This window comes from Canis lupus, chromosome 23 (assembly GCF_003254725.2).
Source record: "Canis lupus dingo isolate Sandy chromosome 23, ASM325472v2, whole genome shotgun sequence".
Taxonomy (NCBI): Eukaryota; Metazoa; Chordata; class Mammalia; order Carnivora; family Canidae; genus Canis; species Canis lupus.
The window spans coordinates 38508102-38526748 of record NC_064265.1 but is presented as its reverse complement, the minus strand read 5'-3'; the positions used below and the strand labels follow the sequence as shown (position 1 = coordinate 38526748).

The 18647-nt window shown below is 40.2% G+C and overlaps 2 protein-coding genes across 3 annotated transcripts in view; one reads left to right on the top strand and one right to left on the bottom strand.

Moving 5' to 3' along the window:
* PCOLCE2 (procollagen C-endopeptidase enhancer 2) overlaps positions 1-18647 on the top strand; it is a 64105-nt gene that overhangs the window by 21783 nt on the left and 23675 nt on the right. For both annotated transcript variants that reach the window (XR_003137445.3, XM_025449015.3), the window contains exon 3: positions 14353-14608. Coding sequence is in view for 1 of the 2 variants with exons in the window: in XM_025449015.3 (XP_025304800.3) it covers positions 14353-14608 (256 nt within the window). In the remaining variant the exon portion in view is untranslated. The remainder of the gene's footprint in view (positions 1-14352; positions 14609-18647) is intronic.
* Positions 9150-18647, bottom strand: part of TRPC1 (transient receptor potential cation channel subfamily C member 1) — a 107357-nt gene continuing 97859 nt past the window's right edge. The window contains exons 15-16 of the transcript XR_007405336.1: positions 11565-11779; positions 9150-10274 (exon numbers count right to left, since the gene is read on the bottom strand). The gene's annotated coding sequence lies outside the window, so the exon portion shown is untranslated. The remainder of the gene's footprint in view (positions 10275-11564; positions 11780-18647) is intronic.

Sequence of the window (18647 nt, the reverse complement as noted above, 5' to 3'; positions counted from 1 at the left end):
TCAATCCCAGGCCCCAGGATCATGACCTGAACCAAAGGCAGATGCTTAACCAGCTGAGCCACCCAGGCGCCCCTCCTCACTACCTTTCTAATGTGGGTGGTATGTGCAGGGCTTGAAACCTTGAGGTCAATTGATGAAGCATCTTTAACCTGCTACCACTCATCTCCTCTCCACCACGTTAAGTAAACCAGGCTTCCCCTTGCAAATGCCCCCTGTGAAATTAAAACAGCAATGAAATCTCATTTTTTTGCTTACCCGATTAATAACTATTGTGGCAGCCTCAGTAAAGTCGAGGGTATGAAAAATGTGAATTAATTCAGCTTTTCTTGAGAGTACACTGTTAGAATCTAAAATGCCTATAATCTTTGATTTAGCAAATCCATTTTTAGGAACTTATTGTACAGAAATATTCCCTTAAACGGGACAGTTTATATAATTGTGTTCATAGCAGGATTATTTATATTAATGAAAAATTAGAAACATACAGAATGTAGAAAAAGATGTGATTGTTTCTATAAACTGTGGTACAGGTGTATATTAGAATAGTATAAATCATTAAAAATGGTAATTTTTTTTTTTGCAGTTCTTTTGAATCCTCTGGCGTAATTGTTGGTATTTACAGGTGCTTAATAGAATCTGGCTTTTATTTTTTGAATATGCTTTTATATAATACCTTACATACTCTCATAAATTACCTAAGAATATAGTGTTATATCATTTTTACTGCTTCTTAATAAAAATCGCCTTAGTGGTTTCTGGTTAAGCATGGTGGGTTAAACACGTGTGTTTATTTCTGCCCTTTCTCAGAATCCCACCACAATTACAGTAAGGAAATTAAAAAGTTTAAACCCACAAAGACAAAGGTAACTGGAATGGAATTAACAGTAGGTGAGAGATAACAAAATTTCGGAAAATAAAAAAGTAGATGGTCAGTGGTAATTAAATTAGCAAAGGAGAGAGAGTGAAAATCAGTGTATCTGCCGGGAGTGGGGGTGGGGGGGCAGCACCAAGGAGATGCAAGCTCATTTGTGCCCCAGAATTCCTGCAAGGAATTGGAGGCACCAGATTTCTTGGAAGGCAGCAGAGCGGGTGAGGTTAGAATTATGATTAAAAACCTTTTAAGATCAATTAGCCTTCCAGGTTCCCTCCTCCACTCCGGGCAGCAAGGGGGCTGTCTCCCTCCCCATCATGGCAGGGCTTGTTCTCTGGGAACCGGAGGGGCTCTTGGGAACTGCAAAGCTAGCAGATAGGGCCAGGCCCAGATATGGTACTGAAAACAGGTAAGGAAATTAAGCCTATATTCTGAATGGTGAGGCCTTCCCAACCTCCTTTCTCCCTGCTCTCCCAAGAAAACAGCAGCAAGGTTTTAATCAGGAATTGAAGGATTTTCGAGACAAGGTATGGAAGGATTGGTATTGAGGGAGTTTAGAGACAAAAACAGTCCTAGAGATAGGACCTCCAAATAATAACAGTTGGGAGACCCAGTGAAAAAGCCAGCCTGTCCCCAGTCACAATACGGTGGCAAGCCTTGCCATAGAGCTTCCAGTTAGCCTCACCTCCGCTCTGAATATGAATAGATAGTCCAGGTTTGCTGGAATTTGAGGAAAGCCTCTTACATGAGAAGGTGGAGCCCCAAACAGAAAAAAAATAAAGACCACTCCAAGGAAACAGATAGTACAGAGGGCAGAAGAAAATTTCAAAGTGAATTATTATTATCCTTAAAGATATCAGAAGAAGTATAGTGCATGTAAAATAAAACAATGCCAAGAAAGAAAGAAAGAATTAATTCTCAGCAATAGCCAAACTATGGAGAGAGCTCAAATGTCCATCAACATGTGAATGGATAAAGAAGATATATAGATACACAACTGAATATTACTCAGCCATCAAAAAGAATGGAATCTTGCCATTTACAACAATGTGGATGAAGTTAGCCTTCCAGGTTCCGTTATGCTAACGGAAATAAGTCAGAGAAAGACAAATACCATATGATTTTACTCATATGTGGAATTTAAGAAACAAAACAGATGAACATTTGGTAGGAGGAAACAAAAGGAAACAAATCATGAGAGACTCTAAACTACAGAGAACAAACTGAGGGTTGATGGAAGGTGGGTGGGGGGTGCGCTAGACGGGTGATGAACATTAAGGAGGGCACTTGTGATGAGCACAGGATGTTGTATGTAAGTGATGAATCACTGAATTCTCCTTGAAACCAATATTACCCATATGTTAACTAAAATTTAAATTAAAATTTGAAAAAAAAAAAAGAAACAAGATAAAAACACAATTAGAAATTAATAACTTGGTAGTAGAAATGAAAAAAACTGATTAAAGTACTAAAAGATAAACTTGAAGAAGACACTTCAGGGAGTAGAACAAAAAGAGATGAGGGCAGCTCGGGTGGCTCAGCAGTTTAGCGCCGCCTTTGGCCCAGGGCCTGATCCTGGAGACACGGGATCAAGTCCCATGTCAGGCTCCCTGCATGAGCCTGCTTCTCCCTCTGCCTCTCTCTTTCTCTCTCTCTCTGTCTCATAAATAAAATAAAATCTTAAAAAAAAAGAGAGATGAACTATTGGAGAAGAAAGGTAAGAAAATTTGAGGGTGCAGCTGGGTGGCTCAGTCAGTTAAATGTCTGACTCTTGATTTCAGCTCAGGTCATGATCTCAGGGTCGAGAGATCAGCCCCAAGTGGGGCTCCAGAGTCTGCTTGTCCCTCTCCCTCCCCCTCTACCCTTCCCCCTGCTTGCCTGTATGTGCACGCATGTACTCTTCCTCTCTCTTAAGACCTCTCAAGTAAATAAAATCTTAAAGAAAATTTGAGGATCTGTTCGAGAAGCTCTGATCTGACTAATGAGAGTTCTAGGGGAAAGAAAACAGAGACTATGAAGGGGAGAGAATAATCAGAGACAACTCAGTTCAGCAATGGATAACATTTATGTGGTCATAGTAATGGAAATCTTGACTCTTGATTTAGCCAGAATTTTGATGGAGGAATCAGGGCAATAATAGAAAGCCAAGAGATAAAGTTTAAAAAGAATAAATCAAGAAATAGCAGCAGAAGCCTGTTTTTAGACAAGAAGGTAGATACCAGACAAAATAGTGGAAAGAATTAAAATTGGTTGCCTCTGAGGAGTGGGAATAGAGTAAGGACTCATTTTTCGTTAAAATCTTGTAGTGCTATTTTAGATTTTAAACTATACACATAATTTTTTTCTTATTAAAAAAATTGGGTTTAAAAACAACTTTAGTTCCAGCTTTTAGCAACGTAATGCTACCATGTAAACACTTGTCTCTTACTCATTCAGGAGAGCATTGGCTGCTCATTTGCATCTAGTTTGTTTTAAATATGTTGATTACCTTACTGTGATTCTTCTTATCCCAGATGGGAAGGGCTTTCTGTTTCATTCCTAGTAAAATAATTTTGTGTATAATCTTGTGTTCTTGATCCATTGCAGATTTCTCGGTTGAAATTACAGATTACAAAAGTATTTTCTTGAAAATGTCATTTCAGAGTTTTCCTTTGGGTATTGCATAGAAATCAGTTTCAGCCTATAAAAGCTTTTCAAAAAAATTATATTCATGTGTCATTAAGAAGAAAACATGGGTGTTGTATGACAAAAAGGCCCCTCGCTAGCAAAGGGCTCCCCTGGTTTTTGTGTCTGTTATCCTTAAGCCTAGCTGTCAGACAACACATACCAGTGGCTTAGAGTAGAGATACTTTTTCTTCAAGAATCTCCACCAATCATGTTTATATTGTTCTGGATCAACTCATGTTGACAACTTCTGGACAACTGAAAGAATATTCCTAAATGACGTAAGTCCTTTTTTTCCATTTTTTTGAAAGCTGAAGAAATCGGCTAGATCAAATTTCTAAGATCTATCTTCAGTCTTCTATCATATCATGAAACACAACTGAAGAAAAAAGAAATGTATATCCTTACTTTGAAGAAATTATCATCCTATATGTATAGATTGAGAGAGAGCAAAGCAGACTGCTTGGGATGGGTGGTTTTATAGACTTCTGGTGCCATGTCTTATTCATCTCAGTGAAGCCCTGACTTGCCCCAGGGAGACACTCACTTCCAAGTTTTTGGGTCACATGGACTTTTGGAGTTTATGTTTTATCCTAGCTGGTATATGTTGCTGTGCCACCAGCACAGTATTTAATTAATATTTGATGATTTGCAGAAGAAATAATCAAATGGCCTAGAAAATCCTCAAACTATTCACAGATCAGAGATTAAAATATATAAAATCAAGATAGAAGACTTTTGCCCATCTCCATCCTGGTCCTCAGCTGCATGTGGATTTAGTTAGACATAGATAAATCAGAATGGAATAGTCCTACCCGTGAAAGCTTCACATCCACTACAAGGCAAGGAATATGCCCAGAGCCCGGGAGGCCCTCCAGGCCCTGTAGATGCTGAGGAGTCCACCAAAATCAAGGGGGAGAACAGTATAATAGTGGCTGTGGGAGATGGAAGAGGAAAGATAATGTCCCCCTGAGTCTGGATGCTGGTTGAGAGGCCGGAGGGTGGTGGGTTCCTACAGAAGGTGCATTTGGCCAAGACTTTGAAATTGGGGTGGCAGTTGATAGATGGGGAGAAAGGATTCCAGGTGTGGAACGTATATGTGATCTCATAGAAGTGGGAAAGGAAAGAGGCACTGGGTGTGTTTGTGGATGAGTAGATTCAGACCCAAGATATAAAGGGCTGAGGGAGAAGAGGAGACTAGCATGCCAGACTCGGGTGGGCCTTGCATACCATTATTCTAGAGTTTGGACTTTATTCTGCAGGAAACAGGAAGCCATTCTGTTCTTCTTTCACCCTTCTTTTCATTCAGCAGCTATTCATTTAGTTAATCTATTATTTTGGAAACGCAGTGGGAGGACTCTAAACTTTAGAAGATAGGCCTAGGTGTCCTAAAGCCAGGGTGGCCGTATGTCCTCATTAATCCTGGACCATTCCCATAGGTACCTGTCATTCAGGGCATCTCATATGATTTACCATTTGTCCTGGATTTTTCATGATTTAAAAAAAAAAATACTAGTTCCTTTAAAATAATCTAGGATGTGGTCGGTAGAGCTCACATTGAACTTGCATCTTCTGCTGTTGTCTTGTCTAGAAGTGTATCACACACATATGAGTGCCCAGAGGTCTGTCTTCAACATGTGGTTAAGTGTGAAAGACAACTAACACTTGACACGACTAGCACCTTTCAAGGACAGCATTTAAGACACACATTAATCATGTCAAACAGCTTGGCCATTTGCCATGAGGTTCAACTACCCCTTCCCTGTCTTGGGAGGAGCAGGGACAAGTATTTGATGCCGTTCCTGTCAGCCGCGTGGTACTGGTGCTGTGGTTTGCTTGCTGGTCAGGGAGACACTCGAAGCCACCAGGCTACCAGTTGGCTGATTCCTTGGACAACATCAGAAGTATAGGTTTGTTGTACAAGAAATACATTCTGGGAAATGGAAGCTGAGCTACCCTGCTGTGGAATAGTCTGACTTCTCTTGCTACAGTGGTTTTGTTACTTATTGCTTGGTATAAATTTACAGCTCTTTGTTTTATAAATATTTATTTTACTGTGTGGTAGTGCTTTTAAAAATATTATTGTCTGGTAATGCTTTTTCATTTTGTAGTAAGCCCTTTCAGGAACAAACAGCTAGAGAGCTCATGTTTAATAAAAATCAAGTAGTAGGGGGATCCCTGGGTGGCTCAGCGGTTTGGCGCCTGCCTTTGGCCCAGGACGTGATCCTGGAGTCCTGGGAATCGAGTCCCGCGTCGGGCTCCCGGCATGGAGCCTGCTTCTCCCTCCTCCTGTGTCTGCCTCTCTCTCTCTCTCTCTCTCTCTCTGTCTGTCATAAATAAACAAACAAACAAACAAATAAATAAATAAATCTTTAAAAAAAAATCAAGTAGTGATTTTCCAGTTTTCAAGAAAGTTGATGATGAGTGCATGACTTGCTCAGATTTGTCATCACTTACATCCATAGCAGGGTCCTAGTGATAGCAGCCACAGGAAAACCAACAGGTGCACCTCTGTGAAGAGCGCACAGTAGTGCCACCTTATCAGCACTTTTGCTTTCTATGGTTTCATTTACCCTCAGTCAGCCATGGTCCAAGAGCAGGTGATGGTAGCCTAATACCATGCCACACCGTCTGCATCATTCCCTGCACTTCATCTTGTAGGCATTTTATCCTCTCACATCATTGTAAGAAGAGAAAGGATGAATAAAATAAAATATTTTGAGAAAGACCACATTCACATAACTTTTATTGCAGCTTATTATTATACATATTCTATTTTATTATGAATTTTTGTTGTTAATGCCTTACTGTGCCTAGTTTATAAATTAAACTTTATCATAGGTATGTATGTGTAGGGAAAAACATAATGTGTATAAGGTTCTGTACTATCTGATGTTTCAGGTATCCACTGGGGGTCTTGGACCATATGCCTCATGGACAAGGGAAGACTACTGGGCCCTATGTTTAAACTTTATGTCTGGGTGCCTGGGTGGCTCAGTCGGTTAAGCATCTGCCTTCAGCTCAGGTCATGATCCCACTGGGATCAAGTCCCACTGAGCAGGGAGCCCACTTCTCCCTTTCCCTGCATTCCCTCTGCTTGTATGCTCTCTGTCTCTCTTCAAATAAGTAAATAAATAAATAATCTTTTTAAAAAATAAACTTTATGTCCTCCCTGAACCAAAACCTAAACCATAGCATTTTGCACAATTGCTTATCCCCTCATCCTGGCTGCAACTACCTCAGGGTTCCTGTTGCTCTGGATTCTGCTTTAGTATTCCTTTAAGTTTTTTCCATCTGTGTTTTCTCTTGGCAGACTGAGTTCTGTTAGCCCTCACAATGCTGGGTGGTGTCACCATCAGCCACAATCTACTACCCCCCTGACATTTTCTTCTTCACCATTAAAGAGCATTTGCCAAAGAAGCATAATCGGAAGACCAGCTTCTTATTCATTTCTCGGCCAAGTCTTTGGCCAAAAGGTCTGTTTCTTTTCTCAGCTCAAGAAGTACTCATAGCAAAAAAAAAAAAAAAAAAAGTACTCATGGCTGCTAATCGCCGTCTCACCCCAGCTGACCATCTACAGTTAGAGAACTCAGAGGGTCATGGTAGTGATGCTCGAGCTACTAGTTACACTTTTGCAGCGGCCATTGAAATTACAGATGCACCTCAGTGATGATGAGTTTACTCTGTGATTGCTCCACATCTCCTGCGTTCTCTGCTATTCACACAGTCTGAGACTGTCTGCTCTTTTGAGGACTATATTACAGCATTGATTCATATATAATTTAAATGCAGCAATATGAAGCTGCTGGATAAGGACAACAGATGAATGTCACTATCCATTTGTTAATTAGAGTTGTTAAAACAAAGTGCAGAGCTGTAGCAAACTGCCCCCCAAATCTCAGAGGCTTAACCCAACAAATGGTTATTTATAGCTTACTTCTCAGTCCAGTGTAGATGAATGGCTCTCCTGGGCAGCTGTCCTTGGAGCATTAACTCCTCTGTGGCTCTGCTGTCTCCTAGAATGTTCCTGTTTCCTCTGTTGAATTTCCTCCTTAGAGCAAAAAGAGAACTCCAAAAGGATGCACTGGACATTCTATGGCTAAGCCTAGAAGTAGGTACGTCACTGTTTGTTTTTTTTAAGATTTTATTTGGGCAGCTCGGGTGGCTCAGTGGTTTAGTGCCGCCTTCAGCCCAGGGTGTGATCCTGAAGACCTGGGATCGAGTTCCATGTCGGGCTCCCTGCATGGAGCCTGCTTCTCCCTCTGCCTGTATCTCTGCCTCTCTCTCTCTCTCTCTCTCTCTGTGTGTGTATGTGTCTCATGAATAAATAAATAAAATCTTTAAAAAAATAAAGATTTTATTTATTTATTCATGAGACACACACACACACACAGAGGCAGAGACATGGGAAGCCCAATGGGGGACTCAATCCCAGGACCCCGGATCACACCCTGAGCCAAAGGCAGATACTCAGCCACTGAGCCACCCAGGCATCCCAACATCAGTTTTACCTACATGCCATTGACTAGGACCCAGTCAGTGGCCCCAACCTAATTGCATTGGAGGCTGGAAAATGGTGACTTCCTGTGTGCCCAGGCAGAGAAAACAAGTTTGCTGAGCAATCTCCTCAGTCTGCCACAGTCAGGCCATGGAAAGCAGAGTTGGGTAGAAGTCAGAGATAGACTTTGCTACTGATTTGCTGGGGGGCTTTAGGTAAGTCATATAACCACTCTGAGCGGTTTCTAACTTCCTATAAGGGCACTAATACTGCTTGCCTTGTATCTGTGAGTTTACATTGTTATATAAATGTATGTGCTAGTAATAGAGGTTGTGGCCTACACTATTTTTTTAATTGAGATTATAAGGATCTCAACTATTTATTCAATAACTACTTTTTGAACTCTTGTAATAGCCAGGCATTGGACTTACTATCAACAAGCTAAGATCCCTGGATCTTCTGTTCTGGTGGAGAGACAGATGATAAATAATCTATAAAGAAATAACATGGTTATGTGATCTCCATGATGTAAAGCAACTGAAGGGCTCAGGATAGGCCTCTGTGGAAAGGCAACACTTGAGCTGAGACCTAAATGATGTAGAGGAAGACACATGAATATCAGAGAGGAGACTGTGTGAAGCAGAGGGACCAAACTGTGCAAAGGTCCTGAGGTGGAAAAGCAGTTTGGAGGGTTCCTTGAACAGCCAAATTGTTGTATGAGAGGGAAAGATCAGGTAGTTAGGGGCCATATCATGCAGGGCTTTAACTTCTCTGTGCCTCAGTTTCCTCACCTGTAACCTGTAAAACTGGGCTAATATCAACTTTATAGGGTTCCTGTAAAGGATTAAATGAAGTAGTGTGGAAAGTGCTTAGAAAAATAAAAAATATCTGATATGTGAAATACGCTAAGTGTGTAGAATGAGTGAGAATTTTATTCCAAACACAGTGGGAAAGGTTGGGGCCGTTTACGGCAGAGGAGTGTAACCTAATGTCCGCTAATGCTGCTAGGTTGGGCTTGAGGTGGTGATTTCCTCCCTTCTTCCAGACCTGAGAGTGTAATGGTTTTTTTTGGTGAAATTACCAATCCTCTTCCCCCCAAATACCATGTTATTTCCATTAATCAAGATGTATGTTTTATTTCCCAAACATTTACAAGATTCCTTCTTCAAATATTTAAATATACAGGGTACTTAAATATACAGACTATACATAAATAAGATTTTGTAAGCTTCTGATTTATCCCCTTCTTGAAATATAGCCAAATATTTGTGCATAGTTTGTGCATAAATTTCTCTGGATTACATTTGGGGATATATGTGAGATGACACTGAGCTGCTGTGCCTCTTGAACTTTATGTAAATAAAACATAGAGCATGCCTTTCCAAAGGTCTGTTTGTGGAAGAGGAAAATCTTAGAGGATTAAAACGATGGCTTTTTAAAAAATCAGACCTGCTGCAGAAACAGATCTTTTTGCTCAAATTAGTAAATGATCCCTTAGGAGGAAGAAAAGCTGCAGACACAAAGGAGAGTTACCATTTCTATAGAAATCTACTCCATACAAAAGAAGCTGCCCTCATATTTGCATTTTGATCACAGTATCCTGAAAATGCAAACCATCAGCTTAAAACGCAGTTCCCCTGTTCATTCTCTGGCAGCAGCTCTGGCATGGGCATCAAGAGACTTGGCACTTTTGCCTGTGACAGTAAGGACATCCCAGGGGCTATGGGGTGAGCTGAGGTCATTGTTGCAGCACAAGGCTTTGGCCCACACAGGACTCAGCTGTTGACAGGAAAAAATATGAGTATAGAATTGTTTTTCCACGGGGAGATAATGAATCCCCTGGCCAATATAATCTCACAAAACAGCTTTTTCCTCATTGCCACCAAAAAAAAAAGCATCTTAGTGGAGTTTCTGCATTAAGTATTAGCATTACAGGAGATTTGAAATATAAGGTTTCCCAAAAGATATGCATCTTCTTTCTTTTTGTCAAGAATGACCTAGAAAGGAGAGCAGCCTCCTGGAACTCTGCTGCCGGTGACGGTCGGAGATACTAGAATGCATGAGGTAGAGCTGCCCAGTAGGTCCCTTGTCCAGGGTTTGTGCAAAGAAGCTGGTATTCCATTTAGCTCCTGGCAGACTAATTCACTTAACAAATCTTCATGATGCCCCTCTGCTTGGCCATGCAATGTCCAGAGGCTGGGTTGTAGCAGTGACCGAGGCAGGAGGGAGCCTTGCCTTCATCTTTGAGGGAAAATAGACAGGAAGTAGGTGGGTTGAGCGATCCCATGTTCAGAGACCTGAGGGGCAGGCTGCTAACTAAGCAGAGCCCATCTTGGGAGGAGGAGCTGGGGTCTGGGAATGCCTCCCAGAAGAGGTGACCTTGAAACTGAGGCCCTCAACGCAAGCAAGAGAAGGGCAGAAATGGAAAAGCATTCTAGGTGGAAGGAGTAACTTGTGAAGGGCCTGTGAGTTTTTGTTTTTTAAGGTTTATTTATTTTAGAGGAAGAGAGAGCACATGAGTGGAGGGAAGGATAGGGAGAGAATCCTGAAGCAGACTCCCTGCTGAGTGGAGCCCTATGTGGGGCTCAATCCCAGGACCCAGAGATCATGACTTGAGCCAAAATCAGGAGTTGGCTGCTTAGCTGACTGAGCCACCCAGGCGCCCCCTGTGTGTTTTTGTTTTTATTTCTTTCTCCCCCTTCTCTTCTTCCTTACTCAGAAAACTCAAGGATGCCCAGGCTGGAGAATATGTGCAGCATTATCCAATTTACATTAATTTTTAAAACAGACACCAATATAACTGGATTTTGCATGGATACATATACATTTATATAAAAGTATTTTGAATGGCACAGAAGGAAACCCACTAAATTTATGACAATGGTTGCTTCTGAGAAAGAAGAGGAAGACAGGGCTTGGGATGGGGACAACAAACCTCATTTTTTCTGAAAATTTGTATTTATTTTATCAAAGGAGACTCTAAAAATGTCTTGACAAAATGTTAACAATAATTAATTCCAGATGGCTGGTAGCCAGGTGTTTATTACTCTCTCTATATATAATCTTAACAAAGAAAAATCAAGTACAGACTATAGATTCGTCAAGTGGAGGGGTCAACGTTGGAGAATATGCTTTACAAAGTCCTTTAGAATGACCATCCAGGGGACGCCTGGGTGGCTTAGTGGTTGAACATCTGCCTTTGGCTCAGGGCTTGATCCTGGGGTCCTGGGATCGAGTTCTGCATCCTAGGGAAGCCTAGGGCTTCCTGTAGTTAGCTTGCTTCTCCATCTGCCTATGTCTCTGTCTTTCTCTGCGTGTCTCTCATGAATAAAGAAATAAAATCTTTTTTAAAAAAATGACCGTCTAGGAACTCTAAGCAAAGTTCACATCACAGGGCACCAGGAAATCTTGATTGCTCACATGAAAATGAAGAACAACAACAACAACAACAACAACAAAAAACAAGAAAAAAAAAGAAAATGAAGAACAGTTGTGTTTTTGTGACAGGGCTCCCTGCAGCATGCATCTCACCTGCAGTAGATTGCTCTTTGGCCTTCAGTGCAAGATGGCATTTGTTTCTTGTTACAGTAGACCCACAACTGATAGAGATCTCTGCATCCTTCCTTCAAAAGAGTTTTTGCCAGGGGATGTTGTTGGGATCAACATGTGTTCAAAATCTCAATGATGTAACCTTGTTTCTGTTGCTGAACGTATGTTGACTTATCCCATTGGAAACGAGCATCCACCTTGACCACAGAAAGGAATCAACAGAACTTTCTTAGTGCCAAAGAACTGAGAACTTACCAGTGAAACAGGACCTTGCCCTCCTTTGCCCCTCTGCTCTTCTTGTTGCAGAAAGACCCCAGGACAGTCCTGCTCATTTCCTGTAAATTTTAGCCCTGGCTTACTGTCACGGTCTTCAGCACTCTTCCTTGTTCCTCCACCACCCACTTCCATGGTCATTATCTTGTCTCCACCACAATCTAGGTTGTTACTGTAGTACCTCATACTACTGATTCGAGATTTCTGTCCTTACCCAGCTTAGATTCCATGGTCCTTCATTATGGTCACTTCTCTGCATATGTCCTCAACTCTCTTGGCCCCCTTTTTCTCCATAGTCCTTGCTTGGCACACTGTATGCCACTCTCCCAGTCTCTCACCCCCTGCTGCTTAAATCCAACCCTCCATCTGCCCTGCACCTCCACCCAGGGAAGGGGGGGCGGCGGGGGCTGCACATGGCTGGGGAGAACTACAACCATGCAGAGAGGCCTCACTTTGTTTTACCTCAAGCAGGCCCTCAGCACTCCTGACACTCCTGCTACACTCCCTTAATCCATTTACACACCTCTCCTCTGTTTTCAGACTCCTCATAGCTCGTCTCACATGCATGTTTGCTGCTGCTGACCTTGCTTTCATCTGTAGGGTACTACAGCCCGACCTGCCCCAGCCTTCCCTCCTCTCACTAGGCAGAGTGGTCCAGGCTCCTTGCTGTGTGTTTTTGTTTTTCTTTTTCTCCCCCTTCTCTTCTTCCTTACCCAGAAACTCAAGGATGCCCAGGCTGGAGAATATGTACAGCATATCTCCATCCCCCTGTCCCCCCGCCCCCAGTCTGTGCCTTAGAGCAAATCTTCCCAATGACATTTCTCCAGCAACAATCCCTGTCTCCTATTTTATCAGTTTTGCCCTCTCTGTGGAATTATTCCAATTGTCACGCAAATGAGCCTTAATATAGTCCATTTTAACTATCTTGCCTTGGCCCCCTGCCCCCCTTTCCAGCCACCCACATATTACTCTGTTCATCTTTCCAACAAAACTTGAAAAATTTGTCCCTGTTCATTACCACCAATTCTTCTCACCCATTATCTCTTGATCCTTCTCTTGTCAGGCTTTATCCCTGCTACTCCACTAAAACAGCTTTGTCAGAGTCACCAGTGACTCTGTGGCTGTTTCTCACAACTGACTCAGCTGACTAGTGCTTCCTCCTGAACACACTCCTTTCACTGGGCTTCTGGGTACCACGCCCTTCTGATTGCTTCCTACTTTCTGACTCAGTCTATGTCTTGGTTTGACCTTATCTGGAAGACCTGAGGACATCAGAGTGCCCCAGGGGTCAATCCTTCTGCTTCCCTTTTTCACTCACTCTGTGGGGTGGAAGAGTCTCAGAGCTCTGAATTACCCTCCACACAGTTTATCCATACATTTACGCAGTCACTCTTCACGCAGGACAATCCACATTAAATCTATAGTTTAGGATATTTTTTTTGGCTGCAAAATTTTCAGTGATTGATAGATTGCTTATATTTAAGATTACAGATGTAGGATCACATTTTTGTAATTTTCTGATCATAGGCTAACTAGAGATTGCATGCAAAAAAAAAAAAAAAAATTAAAACCAAAAAACCCAGAGGAGTTCTACAAGAGATATCTCAGTAAGAATGTTTAGAAATTAAATAGCATTTTCTGCTATCAGCTTCATAGACTGTGTGGTTTAGGAACTTCTAATATTCACACTCTTTAAGATAAGCTCTTCACAATTAGGATAAAGCCATGACAAAGACAAAATATCCTTTTGAGACTACCGTACTACAGTTTTTGCCATGGGGTGTGTATGTCTTTGATGCAAAAGGCAAATAGCACTGAAACACTTCAGTTTGTCACAGGAAAAAAAAAAAAAAACTATGGCACTGAACTCATCAATACAGGAAGCCGTATTTATGTTAAAGCATCTGTTGACCCGTGAGTATGAGATAATTACTTAAAGTGAATATGAACCAACCACTTTTGTTAGTGATGTGTTTGTTTGGTCTTTTAAATCACTGACTTTTGTTATCTGTAAAAAGAAGTTCTTATGCCATTCAGTGAGGGATCTCATCTAGTTGAAAAGGTAAAGCAAATCTGATTGAGACTTTATGACCAAATACTTGGATGAATAAATTAAAAGATGGTGGGAACTGGAAAAGAAATGGGGCTTTTGTTAGAATCTTGCCAATGCTTTTCTAGCCATTTTTTCTATCCGTTCAGGGAACAAGGAGGGAAGCATGTTAAGAATTATATGGAGGAAATTATGGCTTAGTGTTGAGATAAACTTCCTAGGAATAAGATTGTGTACCCTAATGAACTGTGGGATTTGTCTAAAGACAATAAATAATTAGGAGTTCATTATGGTAGAAAACCCTTTTCTGAGTTCAGATTTGAGGGAAGAAAAGCATCATCTTGCATATTAATACTTTTATCTGCTCACTTTAGTAATTGGCTAGATGTGAAGACTTCAGTTATTGTTTTCATGACATGGTTTTCCAATTGGTGCTTTTCTTTACAGGTTCCCGAGGGGAAAGTAGTAGTTCTTAATTTCCGATTCATAGATCTTGAGAGTGACAACCTGTGCCGCTATGACTTTGTGGATGTGTACAATGGTCACACCAATGGCCAGCGTATTGGGCGCTTTTGTGGCACGTTCCGGCCTGGAGCCCTTGTGTCCAGTGGTAACAAGATGATGGTCCAGATGATTTCCGATGCCAACACAGCTGGGAATGGCTTCATGGCCATGTTCTCTGCTGCTGAACCAAACGAAAGAGGTACTGTTTCCACATAATGACAGGCAATAATAATGCCTCATGGTTATTGGATGCCTACTGTGTGTTAGGCTCTGTCCTAGGCACTTTAGATGTGTTTATTCCTTTAACCTAAAGTTTAAGAGCATTTCTTCTCAAATGGAGCTAATAAATGCCACCAAACCACCAAGAGACCATTCAAAAAAGTCTCTTTTTTTTAAAAGCCCATGTGATTCTTATCAAAATTCAAATATAGAAATTCCTGGAGTAAAAATGTGAAGCTTCCATACACACATATACACATACAAATATAGAAATATACCCCCTCACTCCATTCTAGCCCCATCTTAGAGCCATGGCTGATGATTCCCATTTCTATGTACACTCAAGTATATACTTCTGCAGTAGCTTTTTAAAAATATAAGTGGTATCATACATTCATATTGTTTCACAACTTTTTTTTTTCCACTTAAAACTATGTATTGGGGTGTTTCCATGTCAGTACCTAAGAGCACCTATGGGTAGAAGCCTCTACCCTGAAGAGATAACTGCAGTGGGCAAGATCTGTTAAATTTGGAGCCTTTGCTTGAGGGCATTTCCTAATCTGCTCTTGCTTTGGGCTATTGCGCAGCATTATGGTTTGAGATGTCAAAGGACAGGATCTGGGGCTGACACAACTGCCAGGATGTTTGGGAGGAAATCTTGGCCAGGAGCTACCAAGGAATTGAGGCACAAAATATATGTATAAAATCCATCTCGATCTTTGGCTGACAGCCAAACTCATATGCAGAGGAGAGTCCAGTTGGTCGGCATAAGAGTATCAGCTGAAAGATGAAAGTGAACAGAGATTACAGCTGCTGCCCACTACCAGGGAGATCGACTTTGAACTTGGGTCTAGTGAAATGCCTGCTAGAATAAAAATCATTTTCTCTATAATGTATCATTCATAATATCCAGTATCCACTCATGTGATAAAACCAAAAAAGTGTATCTGTATTCAAGAAAAAAAGCAGTCAATAACAACAAATCTCAAGATAACTCAGATGTGGCAGTTAGCAGACAAGCACTTCAAAGGAGCTATTATGAATATGTTTAAGGACTTAAAGGGAAATGATGTATAGTAAGGAAACAGATTGAGAATTTCAGAAGAGAAACAGAGCTATAAAACTATAAACGAAAAGAAGAATAAAAAGTAATCCTAGAACTGAAAGTTACAGAGTCTGAAATTTAAAAATTTACCTGGTGGGCTTCCAAGCAGATTGGAGATGGTAAAAGAGTCAATGGATCTGAACAGAAATGACCCAATCTGAAGAACCAGGATGAGAAAGATTAAAAAAAAAAAAGAGCCCAAGTGACCAGTGAGGCAACATCAAGTGGTCTAACACGTGTCATTTGTGTTCCAGAAGAGAGGGATAGTAGTACAGGAAAAATGTCTGAAGAAATAATGGCTTGAAGCTATCCAGATTTAGTGAACAACATTAATTTAGAGAGCCAAGATCAACAAACCCCAAACAGGATAATAGATAAAAATAAAGCCACACTGACAAATGTCAAAATTACAAAATCTAAATATAAAGAGAAAAAACTTAAAATCAGTTTGATGAAAATCAAATCACATACAAGGAAACAATGGTATGAAGGATGGCTTTCTTTTAATTAGAAACAGTGGAGGCCAGAAGGCAGTAGAACAGCATTCTTAAAGTGCAGAGTAAAACCGTCAACACAGAATTCTATATAGCCAGTCTTCAAAAATAAAAGTGAAATGAAGACATTTGTTGCATCACAAGAAATATTGAAGGAACTTCCTCAAGTTGAAGGGAAATGGCCCCACCGGTTAACACAAAGTTAGTGGAAGGACTGGAGGCCCCTGGAAATGGTAATATAAAAGACCATGTGTTATTTTCTGTTCTTTTAATTTTTTTACATGTATCTATTCAAAACAACAAAAAACCCTTTAACACTGTATTGTGGAATGTATGATATAATATATATGACAATAATAGAACAAAGGCATAGATAAAAGAAAGGTAAATGGAACTTTACTATTGTAGACACACACCCACACCCACCCACCCACACATATACAACACATGGAGAAATACTGTATTAATTCTAAGCAGATTGTGATAAATTAAAGATGCACATTGTAATCCCTAGAGTACCCATTAAAAATGCAAGAGTTAGAGCTAAAAGCCAAAAGGTTAAAATAGAATACTAAAATTTTTCAACTAACGCCGAGAAGGCAGGAAAGAACAGATGGAACAAGAGAAAGGTGAGACAAATGGAGCAAACTAGCAAATGGCGCACTAAATCCAAGCCTATCAATAAATACATTTATTGCCAAGGATTAAATACTCTGGTTAGAAAACAGAGATTATTAGAACAGTTTAAAACGCAAGGCCTAACTGTATGTTGTCCACAAGGAAGCACTCAAAAAACAAAGACAAACCAGGTTGATGTAAAAAGATGGAAAAATATGTACCATGCAAACATTATTAAAATTAAAACTAATAAAGATCCCAATAAATATGAAAATGGGCAAACACTTGAACGGACTCTTCACAAAGGAAGACACATGACTGATTAATAGGTACATGAAAAGCTGCTCAGTATCATTAGTTAACAAGGGAATGCAAACTAAAACCACATTGAGGTGCCATTACAGACCCACCAGATTGGCTAAAACAATTGACACCATGAAATGCTGGTGAGGATGTGATGTAACAAGCGTGCTCATACCTGGAGAGGTACGAAGTGCTACAACCTTGAGGGGAAAATCATTAGTAGTTTCTTCTGAAGTTAAACACCTACATCTACTCTTGGCCAGGAATTGCTTTCCTGGGTATTTGTGCAGGAAAAATGAAAACGCATGTCCCCAAAAGAGATTTGTACAAAACTGTTGACAGCAGCTTCATTCACAATAGCCCAAACTGGAAACACCCACATGAAATATCAACAGAAGAAAAAGTAGACAAATTGTGTTCCCACAGACTGGAATCACTCTGCAGCGTAAAAGAACAAACTACCAGTGCACATAGCAACAGGAATGCACCTCGGATGTTGTGCTAACAGGCAAGGGAAGCCAGACGCAGAAGAGTCCACAATATGCACAATACATATTCCATTTATATGAAGGTCTAGAATAAAACTAATCTAAGGCGAAGTTTTTCAGAAAAGTGGTGTGGAGAGTCAGCAGACTGAGAAGGGATACAGGAATTTGGTGGGAAATGGATTCTGTGTGGTCATGGGAGTGTGACTTACATGAGTAGATTAATTTTTAAAATTAGCACAGCTAAGATTTGTACATTTCACAGTACATGACTTTACCTCTCTGAAATCTGTAAAACAACAATAAGAATAATAATAAAGCAGGTGGTAGGGATTGGATAGTGGTATTAATAAAAAGAAAAGTAGAATGATAATAATGTTGAAATCGGGTGACGCATACATAGAGGCTCATTATATTAGTCTATTTACTTTGTATATGCTTAAAATTTTCCATGAATAAAAAGTTTTAGAAATTATACAACCTTGATTTTTATAATGTATTTTCTTAGGGATGCCTTTTAAGAATGATTATCTTTTGTGTCAAAGAAATCTTTAATTTAGAATATATTAGTTCCAATTCAGTTTTTCTCTGTTAGTTAAATTCAAATAAAATTAAATTTAGAACTTTGTATTAAAATTTCACTCTAATGTTATTCCTATTGACCTCTCAGTATATATGCATGGAGATGTCTGAGATGATGTTTTCAAATATTAATTGTGGTTAGTTTTAGGTGGTTGGATTTGGGGCAATTTTTTTCCTTCTTGATGCTTTTCTCTATTGCTGAAAATTTATAAATGTTTTTACAAACAAAAATTATTCTTAAAAATTATTAAAGATGTATAGCATATAAAGTTTTCTGATAATGAGTGTTCTCTATGCCAACTAATTCAAATTTTGTCCTTGGGCATGTATTTTAATCCTATTAATAAATACTTCTGCCTTGAGGGTTCTTAAAATCTGTGTAATTTGGTGAGCTAGCATGATTTCTGAATGAGTTCATGCCCAAATGTTTTG